General features: G+C 37.6%; 1 protein-coding gene across 1 annotated transcript in view; it reads left to right on the top strand.

The window, feature by feature from the left end:
* Positions 1-19,863, top strand: part of raver2 (ribonucleoprotein, PTB-binding 2) — a 146,484-nt gene extending 126,621 nt beyond the window's left edge. The window contains exons 9-16 of the mRNA XM_072437853.1: positions 905-1,016; positions 4,689-4,879; positions 8,114-8,222; positions 9,575-9,756; positions 13,005-13,115; positions 13,717-13,818; positions 17,524-17,742; positions 19,306-19,863. Coding sequence (XP_072293954.1) covers positions 905-1,016; positions 4,689-4,879; positions 8,114-8,222; positions 9,575-9,756; positions 13,005-13,115; positions 13,717-13,818; positions 17,524-17,742; positions 19,306-19,446 — 1,167 coding nt within the window. The 3' untranslated portion in view covers positions 19,447-19,863. The remainder of the gene's footprint in view (positions 1-904; positions 1,017-4,688; positions 4,880-8,113; positions 8,223-9,574; positions 9,757-13,004; positions 13,116-13,716; positions 13,819-17,523; positions 17,743-19,305) is intronic.
* The last annotated feature ends 270 nt before the right edge of the window (positions 19,864-20,133 follow it).

Raw genomic sequence — 20,133 nt, 5'->3', positions numbered from 1 at the left:
TCCAGCTCCTCCTCCACCTCCTGCTCAAACACACGTCCTCGCACCCACACCCGTTCATCTCCTCCAGCTCCTCCTCCACCTCCTGCTCAAACACACGTCCTCGCACCCACACCCGTTCATCTCCTCCAGCTCCTCCTCCACCTCCTGCTCAAACACACGTCCTCGCACCCACACCTGTTCATCTCCTCCAGCTCCTCCTCCACCTCCTGCATCTGCCGCCTAATGAAGACTAACGTTCAGGAATCACACAAACTGGTGGCTCATTTCTGACTAAGACGAGACCTTGAGGTGGAAACATTGCGCTCATTCACATTTGCATGTTTATTTTTTAAATGTCAGAGTAAAAAGTCATCTGAAAGTGTTTTTGAAGTACTAACAAGCCTCTGCTGTGTAATTACTGCACTGCAATTTATCATATACTCATTAAAGTTTGTAGTGAAATGGGACAATTTTAGATACAATTATAAAGATTATTTTGTATTTATTATTTAAATATGGAGAAAGATGTTTTTTAAAAGTATATATGTATGTTTAAAGGTCCAATATGTAACTTTTCTCTTTGTGGGTGTGTCAGCTGGAGAGGTTTTTGCTTTGCTAAAATGTTCTTAACTCCTGCATATATTAAATTACACATGTTAAAGTGCTGAAAAATATATTCATATACCTTGGTGTTGCTGTTGTGAGCTCGCCTCTCCACAGATCTGACCTGTAACGCTCCCTGGTCACCTTTGAGTTAATGCCATACGGTGGAACAAACCAGGCACAGCAATAACCGCTCATACGACACTACATAATGCACCTTTAAATGCTGTGGTTATAAATAGTTATTGTTTGTCATTTCTTGTACAATACTGACATAGATGACCTGAGTTATTGTTTTTAATAACCTCTTGTCTCTGGTCAGGTGGCCAGTCTCCTAGGAGATCCTTCCAAGCTGCTGATGCAGAAAGCTCTGTCGCTGAGGCCTCCGGGGCTGATGGCGCTGGGGAAAGGCCTGCTGGGAGACTCTCCCTCCGGTGAGACAAGTTTTATTTACACAAGCAATCGCAGGGGAAACTAATACCACTTTGCTATTTTAGGGTTACAACTTGGTTTAAAAAAGAAAGCAAAAAAACGAAATATATTTGATAAAGCCAAGTTCCCTTGAGTGCACGATGTTATTTGTGTTTTTAATCATTCATTTATTTGTTAAAGCATCAGTTGAAAATTAAAGGATCAGTTTATATAGATTAACTTTTTCATTAAATTTAGACATTGCAATTACATAAACTCTTAATTTACCATAATGTGAATATAATGTACAGAAATACATAAACTCGGATCTACTTTGCAATCAGGGCAATAATACTAGATGAAAATGTATTTACTCTGAAATAAAAAGCAAGAAATCGTTCAGATTGTGTCTCAGGCCGGGGCTCGGGACTCGGTTGTAGGTCCTGGTTTAATCCTGGTTTGATCCTGGTTTAATCCTGGTTTAATCCTGGTTTAATCCTGGTTTGATCCTGGTTTAATCCTGGTTTGATCCTGGTTTAATCCTGGTTTGATCCTGGTTTAATCCTGGTTTAATCCTGGTTTAGTCCTTGTTTAGTCCTGGATTAGTCCTATTTAGTCCTGGTTTAGTCCTGGTTTAGTCCTGGTTTAGTCCTTGTTTAGTCTTGGTTTAATCCTGGTTTAGTCCTGGTTTAGTCCTTGTTTAGTCCTGGATTAGTCCTATTTAGTCCTGGTTTAGTCCTGGTTTAGTCCTGGTTTAGTCTTAGTTTAGTCTTGGTTTAATCCTGGTTCAATCCTGGTTTAGTCCTGGTTTAGTCCTGGTTTAATCCTAGTTTAATCCTGGTTTAGTCCTGGTTTAGTCCTTGTTTAGTCCTGTTTAGTCCTGGTTTAGTCCTGGTTTAATCCTAGATTAGTCCTGGTTTAGTCCTGGTTTAGTCCTGGTTTAATCCTGTTTAATCCTGGTTTAGTCCTGGTTTAGTCCTGGTTTAGTCCTGGTTTAATCCTGGTTTAGTCCTGGTTTAGTCCTGGTTTAGTCCTGGTTTAGTCCTGGTTTAATCCTGGTTTAGTCCTGGTTTAGTCCTGGTTTAGTCCTGGTTTAGTCCTGGTTTAATCCTGGTTTAGTCCTGGTTTAGTCCTGGTTTAGTCCTGGTTTAGCTCTAACTTTGATGTGTGTGTGAACAGCCTACATAAATGCACAGATTATACATGTTTTGAGTCAAGTTTAACAATATCAATATCTTCCAGTTAAAGCCCACAGCGGATTAGGTCTTTCTATAGGATACGGCTTTATTTAGGTCTTACTATGGCAGTTCTTAAACCAAAATCACAGGAAGTAGGAACCAATAACCAAAACGATCTCCCTCTCTCTTTACATGTTGAGATTTACATTACATCTTCCGTGACGCTCACAATGAAAAACACAACCGGCAAAAGACACCACCCACTTTACTTTATAGTAAAATAAGTCATTAAGATGCTGCTTTTTCCTGCATCTACTTCACATTCCCGCTTTCTAACACCTCCACAACGCTCGAGCACTAATTATAAAACACGCTCGTGAGGGTCGCCGCTCTTTGGAGCTCCACAGGCTCTCACGTTCATCGCACAAACACGAGAGATTCCCGCACATTTACGACGCAATCGTCCGGATGCTTCAGTCGTGTTTAAAATGCAAATAACGCATCATAAACGCAGAATCTCATGTGGCTTTCGCGCTCGCTCTCGCGTCTCTTTGCACTGCTGGGACTTTAGCTCACGGCTCGCTAAATCTGATTGTTTTAGTTTGCCGCGGAGTCGTTTGTCACGGCGATATTGGATTTCGCGTAAGTGCAGTTTATCAACGCTCCGGCTCACTTTCGGTTTGGCGTCTTCCCGCCGTCTCCCGTTTCCCCGCGTCTTTCGCACGACCCGCCGTATAAATGCGTGTTTATTAAAGCCCGGAGTGAGCCAAACGTTACGAGATTGAAGGGAAAGCGGTAAATAAACACGATGGTTGACGGATGATGAATGAGAGCGGAGCGGCGCCCGCGATATTACGGTTAGCGGCGCCTCCAGTTAGCGTTAGCGACTCCTGCCGCAAACACGACCGGGAGCGAAAGGCGGCGGCGGCGGCGGATGTCACTAAATTGACTTTTCTTTCATTTAATGCACCGTACACTGGCCCCCGCTCTGGTGCTCGGAAACGGGAAGACTGTAATGAAGAAAACGGCTCTGGAAAATGTGTTTTGGAACATTTCAAACGTGTCAAAATGATCAAGGCCGGAGAATAACTGTGAATCAATTCAACAAAGATGAACCTTCAATTGGGCAAATATATCTTAAATAATGAATTTGGACTAAACTCACTTGAAAAAACAAATTTACTGTGAACAACCTTCTTGTTAGCCATACAATTGAAAAATATTAGAATTTACTGACAAACCCAAGAGCGGGGCATATGAATAAGTCTTGTCTACGACAGAAAAGTGCTGTTTATATCGTTCCAAATCAGAACGTTGATTTAATTTGTCTCCAACTATTAATTATTGTTGTCTTTGTCACACAGTTTGCCATTTTGACGTTAGTTGCTGTTGTTTTACCATGTCTTTGGCTCATTTGTGTGGGAAGATCTACAAATCAAATAGGGTTTTATTTATTTTTTTGCTCCAGTGTGGAATTCTTTTGTTATTTTTGTAGCAGAATAAGATTTGCGGTGTTGAATAATTGAGTACTTAACTATTTCATTCTGCCATTTAGTGATTGCAGCTCATGTTTTTTAGCTAAATTGCATTATATTGTATCAGACAGAGCTGTATTTTACTTTTTTCTCACTATTTCTCTGACATTTAAAGCCTAAAATTCATGATGAAATAACACAATGGTTTTCACTGATTTTAGAAAAGTAACTGTTCTAAATGCCACCGAAAGAAAGTCAAATTAGTCATCTGATTGCACATTTTTGATATATGTTTTCAGTTATTTACATTTTTAGATGCTTCTAATACCTTATAAATGTGAATAGGCTATTTACCAAAATGTTCAATAACACAATAACACATAAGTCAGTGCTGAGTGCTTATTAATTAATGCCTTATAAAAAACATATTTTCTGGACTATAAGTAGCATTTTTGGGGTAAATTTATTTAGATCAAATCCAAGACCAAGAACAGACATTTAATCTTGAAATGCAGTTTAAAATAATAACAGATTAGAGAACATGGTGAATAGGTGTACGTATGCTAACGCTAACACCTTCAGCTACATGACGCACAGACAGAACTGTGGTAAGTGTCTGGTATGTTAACGTAACATATTAACAGTTATTCAGATAACTATAGCATAAAGAACATGCTAACAAGTTTACCAAAGCATCAGTATTACCCCAAATCACTAAATCCACTGAATTCTTCTTCCTCTGTGTCACTTCTAAACAACTCCACAAACTCCAGAGGAAGAGGAAGTGCAGATTCTTCTTCTGCGTCACTTAGAGCCTAGAGCGCCCTCTTGAGGTCGCCTGTGTGAAAATAATGAATAATATCACATATAAATCGCTCTGAGTATAAGTCACACCCCGGCCAAAACTATGAAAAAAGGTGCGATTTATAGTCCGGAAAATACGGTAGTTTGCAAAGAAATCTTACTTTGATGTGTTATTGTGACTTGCCTGTTTATGACCCCATTGAACTTGACCTTGCACTTGTCTTTTCGTCGTCCACAGAACTGGGCCAAGAGTCCGCGCCCATTTCCGGCCACAACTGCCCCGCGGGAGTCATGTCTTACCTCCAGACGAGAGCCTCGATGGGGGCCGAACAGAACTGCAGCCACGCCCACTCCACCACTGTGTCCACCGTCACGTCCTCTTCCTCTGCAGGCTGCACCGACCGACAGCCGGCGCCGCCCGGGACCATGGTGAGCGAGCAGGAAGCGAAGGCATCTATCGACTGCCCGGCTAAACGCTCCTGGAGGAGTAAAGTCACACTGTGTCTATGAGTCTGTGCGCATTGATCAAACTGTGGAAGTGATTGATTACGTATGGTGTGTTTTCATAATTTTGCTGTATAGAAAATCGGATCAATTTATCCCGTGGAAAAAGCGATAACCCTGTTCCTCTTATAATGCTGCTCTATGTAGTGACAAAACAAAGGACTGAAACTAAACCTGGACTAGATCAGGGGCAAATAAGGCGTCGAACAGAAGCAAACCAAGCCCATTTCAGGACTAAAATGGCTCAGTTTAGGACTAAATTATGACAAATGTGAACGCATCCTTCAACAAACTGTATTGACCCATAAGGGGATTGGAATATAATAATAACCAGTTCAAAATTGTGTATAATTGAAGTAGGTTAAACAGGCAAACGTTGGTTGAATAAGGTACAAATATGAAGAAAGTATATGTATAATAAAATGAAATAAAAAATAGATGAATTAAATTAAAAATAATAAATTAATAAATAAAATACAATCAATACAATCAATACAATCAATACACTCAATACAATCAATACAATCAATGCAATCAATACAATCAATACACTCAATGCAATCAATACAATCAATACACTCAATACAATCAATACACTCAATGCAATCAATGCAATAAATACAGTATAATAAATGTTCCCTTTCAGGGTCACGGGTGACTGGAGCCTATCCCAGTGATTTTGGGCCTTGAAATAAAATTAAATAAAATAATAAAATAACAAATACAAATAGTGGAGTGTGTGAAAAATGTGTCACTGTCGCTGCTCTTATACTTTGCCGTGGCGGCATCTAAATTTCATCACTTTGAGAATTGTTATCTTCTCTTAATCCTTAAACTAGGAATAATTATTAACTGTATATTTGTTCATGGTATTGTTGCATTTTGAGGTCTGTGAAAAAAAACAGTGCTTTAAGTTCATGGCTGCATTACATGGCAGGAAGTGGCCAAGGCCGTGCTTCAACCGTGACAGTAGCGTTTTTATTTCTGTCCCTCGGATGTTGATTGACGTAGTGATTTTTACCGAACAAATGGCTTTTCCATCAGCTATTTCTGTGCGACTGCTGCGCCGCGTTTGTTGAAAATGGCAGGTGAAGAGTTGTCACTGGACATTTCCTCGCTCGCAGTTGTCACGGACTTTACTTTAGATTAAATGGAATGAAGGACAAGAAAATCTCACATTTTTCACTGTGACAGAAAACAAATCCGTCTTACAAAGTCCATCCGTGTGTTCTGTGCGTGTCACGAGTTGTCCTTGGCTGGAATCCGCTGCCCACGCTTCTCCAATACTCAGCGACGACGTGAGTGTGGATTTGGCGTGATTGACAGGTGGATGAGCCAATCAGGGAGAGGAAAAAAGCAAGGGGGAGAAAAAAAGATCACAGGAGACTGAAAAACATCACGGATTTGTGTGGAAAGATTCACAAAACTGCTAATCTCGAAACGATAGATAACCATTAAGCCTCCGTTTCGCGTGCGTCACCAAATTAAACAGATCTGATTGCACGGTTCAGACTGAGTTTGGCTCGAGGCGTGGCAGAGGGGTGACTGTTATCTCTCTGGATGAAAAATACAGAGAGATGTCACTGGAAAGTAGCACTGCCTCTCAAGGGATGTGTTTTGAGCTCACAATTTTTGCAATACCTATATTTAGCTATACTTTTCTTGATTTTTGAATACCTGAATTTTCTATTAAAACCAAGTGAACCCAATATTTAGAAAGAACTATGGTGGCAGGTATGACAGTAAGTAACAACTAACAAGTCAGCAATGTATTTATTTTCAATTAGTCGACCAAAACTATAATTTCTGTTGTACATTAAGACATTTTTAAATACATTATCAACCATATAAAGGTTTAAATCTGGTGACTGGAGCCTTATACATAAAGATAAGATTACAAATAAAGTGTATTATCGATGAAAATCAGAAATTGTTCATTCTATTTTGACATTTTGATGTAATAACGCCGCTGTCTTTGTTATGAAAAGGACTTGTCGTACGTGTTTTAGAGTCTTTACGGTACAGATAACGTGATTCGTCGATTAATCGCTGCAGCCTTACTGTTTATTACTCAAAAAATATGTACACGAAACTCCGCAACCAGCCAGATTGAAACCTACATTGACACCGCTCTTATTTCCCCTGGACGTATTGCCCACAATGCCCCTCGGTTGTTTACTCTCCCTGCTGCCGTTTACATTTCCACCTGGAGTAAGTGTGTCCGCTGCTCCGCTCTCCTGCTTGATTTGTCCCCGGCGCATCTTTATTCAAACATCTTCGTAATAAGTTAGTGCTGGGACGTAATCATTGCGAGGCCACTGTTGGGAGCACACTCAAGTCCCTGGCCTTTTGAATGGAGGGCAAGAGTAATTAAGGTGGCGCGCAGTAATACTCTCAGGTTTACTCTGTTCCTGGTTCATTATTTTACAGCAGCATTTCTAACCTTACCTTACGTCGCTGCGGTGAAACGCTGCTCGACATTATTTGATCTGCAGACAAAATGTATGCTAGATGAATTTTTTATTTTATTTATATATATATATATATATATATATACAAATAGATAGATAGATAGATAGATATAAATATATATATATATTAGAACATAGAATAACAAAAATGATATGTATATATATATATATAATTTTTTTTTTTTTTTTTTTTTTAAACAAACACACACAAAAACCATTAAAAAATGTAATAGAAGAAGAGTAGATTTTCAATTTTAAATGCTGGTCAATTTCTTACTTTGAAGTTATTAACCCTGAAAAAACATGTTTGACCCGGTTTTCATGCAATTTTCTCAATTTAAATATTTGACGCATGTATTTTTTTAACACTCAGATTCAACAGTCAAAATTCTGGGTGCAAATTTCGTTGCAAAAAAACGTGTACATTAACGCTCTCGCCGGCCAAGACATTACCAATCGATTCAGAGCGAGTGAATACAACATAATAACAACCAGGAAATGCAGTCTGATCAAAACATCATCTTCTGTGAATTCCGCCCACAGAAAGGCCAATCAGAAGGCACATGTTGCACCGAGTATGCGTCGAGTATCTGAATTTAACCTTAGAATTCGTAATAAAAGTGAGAAATACGGCAACATTTAAAATTCTAAATCTGATGAAACAAGTGATGGTCATTTCCTTCTGTAGGTCCACAATGGTCAGAGCTCGTTGCTGGGAGATCCACCAAAAGAGGTCCGACTTCCCTCCAATCCGTACCTGAACCTGGCCAGTGTCATGCCAGGGGTGGTGCTGCAAGGTAAACTTTAAATTTCACACAATATACACAGAATAAAAACACTTATGGTCAACATAGACGCAAGAAAGAAAGTGTTATAATTAATGCAATGAAAAAAATGTTGTTTATCGTGAACCAGGGATATATTATGTTGCCTTTTTCCATTAAGATAAGATAAGTTACGTTATGTTAAGTTAATATATGTATTTTATCATCTTAGAGTCTAAATAATTTGCTTCGGATTGATATAAAATAATGACATGGGAAAAAGTGTGTGGTAAATACAGAATAAGTACTTGTAGCAGAGGCTAATTTACACTTACTACATACTTATTCTATAATTTATGGTTTTATATCATTAGATAGCAATTACTAATTCAGGAATCATATACAGGAATTCTACAAGGAATAATACACTGGTTATCTAAGTGGTCCTTTAACTTTGTACACCAAGTACCAACAAAGACGCAATTTGGCTTTCCGTGTACAACCAGACCTAAATCAGGTCTATAACTGGATTATTTTCAGGCTAAATTAGTGCTAAACCAGGTGTTACATAGGAATACACTGTTACTGCAGTAGTTTTACCTAAGAAATTACTCAAGGGAAAGCAAAAATGTGAGAAAAATGTACTAAAAATGTACTAAAAATGACAAAAACAAAAGAATTGAAGCGGTGTCCTCGTACCATGCGCCGCAGTTTGAGAAACGCTGATCTGATTGAGAATGAGATTAACTGTTACATACGCAAAATATGATTATTCATTTCAAGTAGACACGTAATGCAAAGTCGGAGCGATCACCCATCCTACTGAGCTAAACTCCCTAAATATCGTGAAAATCGCTGAATGGAGTGAATAGGCTCACTTCACACAAACTAGCGCACTATGTTATTAAAATACTGCCTGTATTTCTAACTAACTCAGAACGGGCCTCTGAACACAGTCACAAACTGAGTAGCTGCGGGAGAAGAAGAACCAAGCTTCCCTCAGTACTGCTCAGCGGCCTGTAGAGGTCACTAAAAACACTTCAGCAGCAGAAATGGGGGGAAAACAGGTTTATTTGGATATATTTCAAAGCAATTTACATACAGTTGTAACACATGGTTATTTTAGATTTCATTGGTCAATCACTGCTTGCCTTGATTGCCCTGAGTTGTCATTTTGACGTGACGTACAGAAATGTTAAACCCAGAAGTCATTACGCTTGTTTATTTGATTAAGTTGTTTTAGATAAATACTTTAAATGTCCAAAATTCAAAATAATGATCCACGTGTCTCATAGATTATAACTGTACAGCAGACAAAGGCACATACTACTGCTCTGTTGGAGTGATAAAGTCTGCCACATGAGCTCGTCCTGTTCTCTGCTCAGGGTCTCTGGGGCCGAAGGTGCAGAGTGGGGGTCCGGCAGGCGCTGCTGTGTACACCGGCCCGGTGGCACCTGTCACGTCTCAGACCTCCAGCTCCTTCTCCCACAGCACGGCCACCACCAGCGCCCCCTACAGCACGGATGCCTCCGCAGACTACAGCCAGTACAGCCAGGCGTACACACAGGTACTCGCCGCACACTCACACTACCACCTTTATAGGACAAAAGACACAGTTATTCAAAGAGACATTATGTGTATTATGATGTATTATAAACTGATTAGGACGACACTCCACACTCATATTTACACTGAAATGTTGAGTCATATGCACTGTCGCTGAAATAAACTCACTCACTCACTCAAATATGATAACTGAATGAATTAATTAATTAATACTTAATTAGATAACTAGCTAAATAAATACATAGATAACTAAATAAATAATTTGATAACTAACTAACTTAATTAATTAATTTGTGAATAAAGTAATACATAATTAGATAACTAACTAAATAATGATGTAACTAAATGAATAAATAATTAGATGACTAAATACATAATTTGATGAATACATAACTAACTAACTAAATTATTGATTAAATAAATTATTACTTTGATAACTGATGAAAGAATAAATAAGTAAAATAAGTGATATATTTGTGCTCACAACTACATCTAAAATATTTGGCATTACATTTTAGGGTCAGTTATCAAAAGCATTGTCTGTGTTTAAATCTGATCATGAACAGTAATCAGATTATTGAAATGTGGTACAAACTGTTACATTTTATAATACTCTGGTTTCCTTCTGATCGTTCACACAAAAATGAAAGAGAAAATGTTAGAGATTGAAAGCGTTATTTTAAAGTTCATTCATGTACTTTTTCATGTCCCAAATAATCACATTTCATTTACACATGATGTAGATTTATGACAAGAGCGTGTGATAAAAGTCTCCTGGAGCAACGAGCCTTGTCTCACAAGAAGCAGTGGGTTGTGGGTCAGATTCCCGGGTCGTGGGTCAGATTCCTATGTAGTTTGCATGTTCTGCTCGTGTCTCGTTTCCTCTGGGTGCTCAAGTTTCCTCTATGTCCAAAAATATGTGCTCAAATCCGTTTTTACCCTTGTGCAGATGTATTTCAAACGCAGCTCTGAGGGTCAAAATAAGACTGCTGTGTTCTGTCTGCATCTCATTTAAGACTGCGGCTGATTATTACTTTGTCAATTGATTGATGTACCAATTATTCTTACGATTAGTTAGTTAAATCACAAAAAGCTGGGATTTTTTTTTATAAAATTGAGCGAAATTAAGTCATTTTAGGATATATTTACTGACAGTTTAGTTTTCTTCATCAAAAATATAAAATTGATATATTTCCTGTGTCATTCTGTTGTAATTACTGCTTTGTCTGAGTCATAAAAACTCTTTTTTTAACACTTGAAATTTTGGAGTCTGTGTAGGGCCCAGAAAATGATGATGTGATCGTTGAATTCGTTTACAATTTCAATAGTTGATTAGTTTGCCATCAACTTCTAACAATCTATAAGAGCGAACCAGGAAGTGCACTTTAAACAGGCCAGTTGTTGTTAGCTTTAGCGTGACGGCAAAACTCCGCTCTGGCCTCTGAAAGTTGTGAAAATTGCTGAAGTCATCGTGGCAGTCGATTTTAACCTGGTTAATTAAAGGTTAATAAATGAATAAATAGATGGTTTAGACAACTACAAAAGGATTCAAATGGATTAGTAGTGTTTTCCCCCCCATGGTTTTAAGACAGTAAAAATCAGGTACACCAACTTTTATCTTGTTATTGTTCTGATATAGATCACTTTTATTCATTATTTTCAGTACAAACGTGAATCGACCAGCAGAAGAAATAGTGTTTTCTAAAATAAATAAACTAAAATTAAATGAGTGTCACAGTCCTATAAATGTGTCTTTTATTAGCTAAAGCCCTGGTCAAAACAGAATACATTTACAACCTTTTTATTAACTTACGATTCTCTGCATTGTCTTTCCATCATCCAAATCCCATTAAGAAAGATAAGATAAGATAAGCTTTTATTTGTCCCACAATGGGGAAATTGCAGTGTTGCAACACAAGTAGGTACAGAAGTAAACAATAAAAAAACAGATAACTTTTATTAAGATTCTTAATAGAAAAGCACTTTTAAAACCTCTTATACTCTTAATAAAAAAAATAATAATAACAACTATTTACAGCTGTTATATGGACTGAAAATATTGCACCAAGATGATTGACATTATATCAAAGTATTGCACATAAATCAAAAGTATTGCAAATGAAAGTAACGTGCAATAACAGTTACTTGTTCTGTTTTTCACATTTTTATTTAGAGAAATGTCTGAAATGTCACTAATTCTTGATAATTCTAATCAAGTCAAAAATGCAAAACATAATCTCGTTGTCAGATTACATCACTTCATGATTCTCCAAATGCAAATGCGTTGTCTTTCCACGATCCAAGTCCAACGCGCAGCCCTTAAAAAACACTTCTGGTGCGACTGTGGAGTGACGGGTAGATGGATTCACAGCGAGAGAATAAATGGTCGGAGAGTGAGCTGTAACTGTGCAGGCGGGAAGCCGAGTGGAGATATTTGGACAGACACGAGCGCACAGGCGTTTGGCAAAGACTAGTGCATCTGTCTCTGCCTCCTCCAACTGCTCCGCTCACCAAAAAAACCTTTGCTTCCTCTTGCTTGTTTGTCATGTACATTTTCTGTCCTCCTTTTTGTGGAACTGTTTCTCCTTTTATCCATGTGATTTTAAGCTCCCCCACAGCGGCGAGCGATCTGATTCCAAACCCAATTTTAAATGTTAATGATGAGATAAGCAATAAAACAGCCGGTTTAATTGGTCGAGAAACAGACGACGGGGAAAGGAGAGCTCGATTAGTCCGTTCAGCCCTACACTCCCACACATGTTGCTTTTTCCAGTCATTCATTCATTTATTTTCTGCCATTGACTGGAGCCTGTCCCAGTGAGCCTATCCCAGCTTTTTCCATTGTTCAAAAATAAAAACAGAGTGCAATTATTGATATTTTTACAATATTTTGTGCAGCCGTGAGTGACAATTTTCATTTAATTTATTAAATTTGCTTTGTCTTCCTTTTCTACACGTGTTTTAGCTTAATTTTTACGATTACGTGGGTTAGGGAGGGAGTAGAACTGTAGTTAGATGGATAAATACGGCACTGATCCCCTTTAGGATGCATTCAGGTGTCCGATTACTAACAAACTAACAGACAAACATGCCAAAACCTGCACAAAACCCACATAAAGTTAGCATAAATAGTAATAGAGAGGAGCCTGTTGCCGCTGTGATCATTCGTATGCTTTCTCACCAATTCGACAAAGCTGTACATTTGATCGTGGATTAAATTAACGATGTTTTCCTAACTCTTGTCGACAGGAAGCGATGCAGCAGTGGTACCAGCACTACCAGGCGGCGGCTCAGGCCCACGCCTACAGCACGGCCCCCCCAGAAGCCACGGCCACGGAGTACGCCAAGGACCACACGCAGGTGACACGTCTTTATCTCTTTTACCGCCGCCACCGGGAAAATGACCACCCCGAATGAGTAAATTACATGAAAGGCTGCGTTAAGTAGTATTTATCTTGATCTGTGAATATTTTGACTGTCTTAACGTCAAACAAGCAGAAAATGTCTCAGCTGTAGCACTGGGGGGGGAAGTACTTGTTTCATTGGAATATCTTATTATTTATTTTATGGTTTTTATTTACTTTATTTATTTCATTGTTTTTATTTGCTTTATTTATTGTTTTATTATTTTTATTGGTCTTATTTATTCATTTGTTTATTGTATGTATTTATTTTATTGTATGTATTTATTTTATTTATATTAATGTTATTTATGTTAGTTTTTTTTTTTATTTTTTTTTTCTATCTGTTTAACTGGCAGGGACTTACAAACTGATTATTGTTTCATTGGCAAATCTCATTTCAAATCTTAAATCTCTCAAACCTAGTCAAGGTCAGATTAAATGGAGATAAAAGTCTTGTTTTATTGCAATCTGGATTTGTTGGCTCTTGTTCTTTTTCCAGCGTTTTGACTTCATGTTTGAGATCTACACTAAAATAAACTCTTCTTTCTTTGTCTCAGGCTCCACCGGCGGTCTCCTATGCCGACTATAACTCCTACATGCAGGCGGTGACTCAGTATTACTCCCAACCTGCCACTGCCACCCAGGCCTATGCCACCAAGGTACAAGTGACAAGGCTCGTTTGCGATTTAAAACATCCTCCTAGTGACATTATGACTGTGTTAAAACCAAGTCTGGGTCGGGCCAAGTTACTTCAACGGGCAAAGTCTCACATGCCCCTGCGCCCAAAGGTCACGGGAAAGATTCAATTTCAATCTCTATTTTTGGTAACACTTTTTTTTTCCATTTCAGCACCATAAATTAAGTGTTAACTGAGACGTAATTGGTATGCGACTTAGTGATAATTCAGTTATTAGTTTGTAGTTAAAAACACTCTAAACGCACCTTGTCGTGAAGGCTTATGAACAGTACCGTATTTTCCGGACTATAAATCGCACTCAAAAAAAGCATAATAGAGAAGAAAAAACATAAATAAGTTGCACCGGAGTATGAAATGCAGTTGCAAGTGTGAAAATAACAAATAATATCACACATAAGTCTCTCCGGAGTATAAGTATATAAGTATAAATATAAGTATAAGTCGCACCCCGGCCAAAACTATGAAAAAGGGTGTAACTTATAGTCTGGAAAATACGGGCAATCAATAGTATTTATGAAAGAAAATTGTTGTAGATGTAATTAAGCACTTACTATGCATTTTTCCCACTAATTATTAGTATTATTTAATTAATATGTAGTCCTTATGCCGCACTGTCATGATCCTAAAGTGTCAAACTTGATTTCGATACTAAGGAAAATGCTTGTTACTATTAGTAGTTTCTTTCACATTACGTGTTACTTATACTAGTTGACGGATCAATTTGATTATAAAACTAATCAGGAAAGGTCCAACTTTGTCCTATGTAAGTGTCCATACTTGGTTAAGGCTGCGTTGGAATTAAATTAAAGCTGAACCAGGATTAGACCAGAACCACACCATGTCTGCATCTGGACTAAACATTTTTTGACAGTCCTAATAGGTAAACCCTTTTATCACAATCGCCAAAGGTTATGAGACGGATTAGCTCACTAGCATACCTTACGTTGGACTCATCGCATTATTAACCTTACTTCAACGTATCAAATAAGTTGCCACTAATGAACGTCCTTTCTAACGATGAGATGTTTGAGGCTGTTCAAACAGAACCGCTTACTGTGCTTGTGCAGTGCGCTGGTATTTATTTGGAGTAGCTGACCTCTCCTTAAGACACTGATACTGTGTTTTGGAGGGGCCGCGTCACTCGGCGCCCAGCAGCTGATCGCGCCCATCTTCACGTGCCCCAGGTCTGGCCCGCTGCCACTTATCTGGACCATGCCACGCCTCTGGGCCACGAGGAAACTGTAGCGGCCCATAACGGATCATAAAAGCTCCATGTGAAGTGTGTTGGAATCAGAAAACTGTGAATGAAGTAGGGAAAGTGGGTAAAGTGGGTAAAGTGGGTAAAGTGGGTAAAATGGATAAAGTGGGTAAAGTGGGTGGTGGGCGTTGCCTGGTGTGCGATTTGGTCGAGACTTGAGCAGGTTAACCTCTGGTCGGTGGGTGAGTGCTTACAACTGTGCCACTACGTTTAACATCTATATAAAACCAGTAACATCTATATAAAACCTGTAACACCTGTAACATCTATATAAAACCTGTAACATCTATATAAAACCTGTAACATCTATATAAAACCTGTAACATCTATATAAAACCAGTAACATCTGTAACATCTATATAAAACCTGTAACACCTGTAACATCTATATAAAACCTGTAACATCTATATAAAACCTGTAACATCTATATAAAACCAGTAACATCTGTAACATCTATATAAAACCTGTAACATCTATATAAAACCAGTAACATCTATATAAAACCTGTAACACCTGTAACATCTATACAAAACCAGTAACATCTATACAAAACCAGTAACATCTATATAAAACCAGTAACATCTATATAAAACCTGTAACACCTGTAACATCTATACAAAACCAGTAACATCTATACAAAACCAGTAACATCTATATAAAACCAGTAACATCTATATAAAACCTGTAACACCTGTAACATCTATATAAAACCAGTAACATCTATATAAAACCCTAAAAAATCTATATAAAACCAGTAACATCTATAAAACCTAAAAAATCTATATAAAACCTGTAACATCTATATAGAACCTGTAACATCTATATAAAACCTAAAAAATCTATATAAAACCTGTAACATCTATATAAACCTGTAACATCTATATAAAACCAGTAACATCTATATAAAACCTGTAACATCTATATAGAACCTGTAACATCTATATAAAACCTGTAACATCTATATAAAACCTGTAAAATCTATTATAAAACCTAAAAAATCTAGATAAAACCTGTAACATCTATATAAAACCTAAAAAATCTATATAAAACCTGTAACATCCATATAAAACCTGTAACATCTATATAAAACCTATTACATCTATATAAAACCTGTAACATCTATTATAAAACCTAAAAAATCTAGATAAAACCTGTAACATCCATATAAAACCTGTAACATCTATATAAAACCTTAAAAAGCTATATAAAACCAGTAACATCTATATAAAACCTAAAAAATCTATATAAAACCTGTAACATCTATATAAACCTGTAACATCTATATAAAACCAGTATCATCTATATAAAACCTAAAAAATCTATATAAAACCTGTAACATCTATATAGAACCTGTAACATCTATATAAAACCTGTAACATCTATATAAAACCTGTAAAATCTATTATAAAACCTAAAAAATCTAGATAAAACCTGTAACATCTATATAAAACCTAAAAAATCTATATAAAACCTGTAACATCCATATAAAACCTGTAACATCTATATAAAACCTATTACATCTATATAAAACCTGTAACATCCATATAAAACCTGTAACATCTATATAAAACCTATTACATCTATATAAAACCTGTAACATCTATTATAAAACCTAAAAAATCTATATAAAACCTGTAACATCCATATAAAACCTAAAAAATCTATATAAAACCTGTAACATCCATATAAAACCTGTAACATCTATATAAAACCTATTACATCTATATAAAACCTGTAACATCCATATAAAACCTGTAACATCTATATAAAACCTATTACATCTATATAAAACCTGTAACATCTATTATAAAACCTAAAAAATCTAGATAAAACCTGTAACATCCATATAAAACCTGTAACATCTATATAAAACCTTAAAAATCTATATAAAACCTGTAACATCTATATAAAACCTAAAAAAATCTATATACAACCAGTAACATCTATATAGAACCTGTAACATCCATATAAAACCTGTATATAAACCTGTATTTAAACATGTATATAAACATGTATATAACCCTGTATATAAACTTGTAACATGTATATAAACCTGTATATAAATCTGTATATAAACCTGTATATAATATTGTAACCTGTATATAACCCTGTATATAAACCTGTATTTAAACATGTATATAAACCTGTATATAATATTGTAACCTGTATATAACCCTGTATATAAACCTGTATTTAAACATGTATATAAACCTGTATATAATATTGTAACCTGTATATAACCCTGTATATAAACCTGTATTTAAACATGTATATAAACCTGTATATAATATTGTAACCTGTATATAACCCTGTATATAAACCTGTATTTAAACATGTATATAAACCTGTATATAATATTGTAACCTGTATATGACCCTGTATATAAACCTGATGTCTGTTGTGTTCCAGGAGGTGGACGTGTGCAAACCTCTGGGCGTCTCTCTCCACGCGGTGAGTAACGGCGGGGCCCCTCCCCCCGCGGTCCTGCCGGCGGCCGCCGTGCTCCCGGCCTACAGCACCCTGCCCCTGGTGCCCGGGTTCCTCGGGCCCCCGCACCCCGCCGCAGCGCCACCCGCCCCGGTCCCCCACACTCACGCCGCCACGCCCGACTGGAGCTCGTACTACTATGTGAGTGTCACAGGGGGCGCCGCTCTGAGCCGCGTGCAGTGGCTTCTGTTTTAAAAGTCGTGTTACGTTGAGACGAGAACGGTTTGGGAAGTGACGTTTCAGTTACGTTTCCATGGTGATCAATGGCCGTTTTCACACATGACAGTACCAAGAACCAAGTCCCCATAATCCCCAGTGCCTATTTAGTCAGAGGAACCACCCGCACATAAACAGTGGTTGAAAATGGGTATAACTGACTTAAACATGAGCCTCTGTAAAGTGTGGAACGTTTAAATCTTTAAGTACGGTTTGGAAAACAAATGTATTCTTTTAGTCTTATGGTTCTACTCCTTTTGAGCCGTGTAAACCTGCACTTTAAACTGTGAGGGACAACAAGCTAAAACAAACAGTAAAACACAATTATGCAGTTATTCATCATTACTAATTGAGAATTGTATTTTTAGAGCGTGCAAAGTAATTTCTAAATCTGAAAAAGGGACAATATACTTCAGTTGACAAAAGGTTCCTGGTCTGACTGGAAAGTACCTCTAAAGGTTCATGCTTCTGTGTTGGGACGTGATGAAGTTTAGGGTTGTAATTTAGGTTAGGAAATGAGTTTTAGTAATGGTTAGGATTTGGAAAATGGTTAGATAACATGCAGCAGTTAAAAAGTATTCCACTATTCCTTATATCATCCAATACTATGAAATAAAATGTAAAACAGTCAAAAATCTAAGCCGTTTCTAGCACTAAACCTAAAAAAGTCCCCAAAGTGTGGCTCCAGTTCCATAGGTTCTACAGAACATGCATCAAATTGAAACTGAAACCAAAAAAAAAGGTACCAGGAACTGAAAAAGAGTCCTACAGCACCACCTGCATGTCTCCAGAGAGAAGGTACTGCTTTGCCCAAAATGTTCCACCGTATGGCATTAAACTTAAAGGATATAGGATATATAGAAAGAAAATCCCGTGATACTCTCTAGTGAAACTTTCTATGAACTGAGCATGTTTTATTCTAAGAGCAATCTCTGTCTTTTCCCTTTTTAATTGGTTTCTGCGGTGATCATGGGAAACTCAAGCGTAACACTTCACTCTGCCCCGAGTGTCGCTTTAAAAACACCAGCAATCGCTTTGTCATTGATCAGTGAGCTCCATCCAGTTTGTTCAGCGTGTTTTTCATCTGGAGACCTTTTGTCTAGAGAGAGAGGGGGAGAGAGAGAGGGAGGGAGGGAGGGGGGGAGAGAGAGGGAGGGGGGGAGAGAGGAGAGAAAGAGGGGAGAGAGATTTACTTTGTTGTTTTTTTTATTTTCAATTTTATGGTTTTATTTATTTATTTCATTTATTAATGTTGTTTATTGAATGTATTTTAGTGTATTTAATTTGTATTTAATTTGTATTTAATTTATTTAATTTATTTAATTTATTTAATTTATTTTATTTATTTTATTTATTTTATTTATTTCATTGATTTCATTGATTTCATTGATTTCATTGATCGCGTCACACACTGTGTACACCACACCTTCACCACTGTTTCCCGTTTTGTGACCCCGTTCTCTTCGTTCTCTCGTGCCCGTCCCGCAGAACCAGGCCCGGGGCCACAAGCGCGAGTACCCCCAGCTGGCGGTGCCCGAGGTGGCCCCCGCAGAAGGAGCCTACATCGGGCAACACTCCCAAGGCCTGGGCGGGCAGTACGCCGACTACTTCAAGAGGAAGAGGCTCTAATTGGAAAAACCAAACCAGCGTGAAGCCTAACACGTGTCACAGCTCCCTCTAGTGGCCTTTCCGTGGCTGTCATGTTTGCATCCCAACAAGTAGGTCTGGAATAGAATTGGGTTGCACATGGCTCTAGTGAAACACAAAGCCATAGTGCTCTTTAATATTGGCACTTATGTAAATCGTACCGGTCAATTTTGTCCTGTTTAAGCCTTAAATCTTGAACTGAAATGTCGTATTTTGGTCGCATTGTTTTATTTTTTGTATCGTAATGTAAAGATATGTTATAATGTTTGTACATACGCTGCTGTTCCAGTCTGGTCGTTTTGTCGTGTCCGAGTGGCTGTGTTCACGGTGCAAAGCCATTTTCAATCTTTGTCACAACAATTCGCAGATCGAGTGCGGAGAAAGCAATGGAAATATCACATTATCAAGCCAAATTTGAAGTATTTTATTCGTTCAATTATTTATTTGTTGTTTTGGTCAATTTGGACAAACAACCAAACATTACAATTAAACACATCGAAACAATAAAAAGCTCGTCGTTGTTCAATTCTTGGTGTCTCGAAAACGTGCAAAACGATAAAACATAATTAATTACACTTCGAAACGCGGCGCTGCAATCGTTTACCGAAACCAACCAAAGTCACGATCCCAAATGAATTGTAATATTTTAGGTTCAAGCTGGTGTAATTT

This window comes from Eucyclogobius newberryi, unplaced genomic scaffold (assembly GCF_026437365.1).
Source record: "Eucyclogobius newberryi isolate DKJ021-1_F unplaced genomic scaffold, fEucNew1.0.hap1 SCAF_9, whole genome shotgun sequence".
Classification (NCBI taxonomy): domain Eukaryota; kingdom Metazoa; phylum Chordata; class Actinopteri; order Gobiiformes; family Gobiidae; genus Eucyclogobius; species Eucyclogobius newberryi.
The sequence above is the reverse complement of the archived record's forward strand: the minus strand, read 5'-3'. Positions and strand labels throughout refer to the sequence as shown.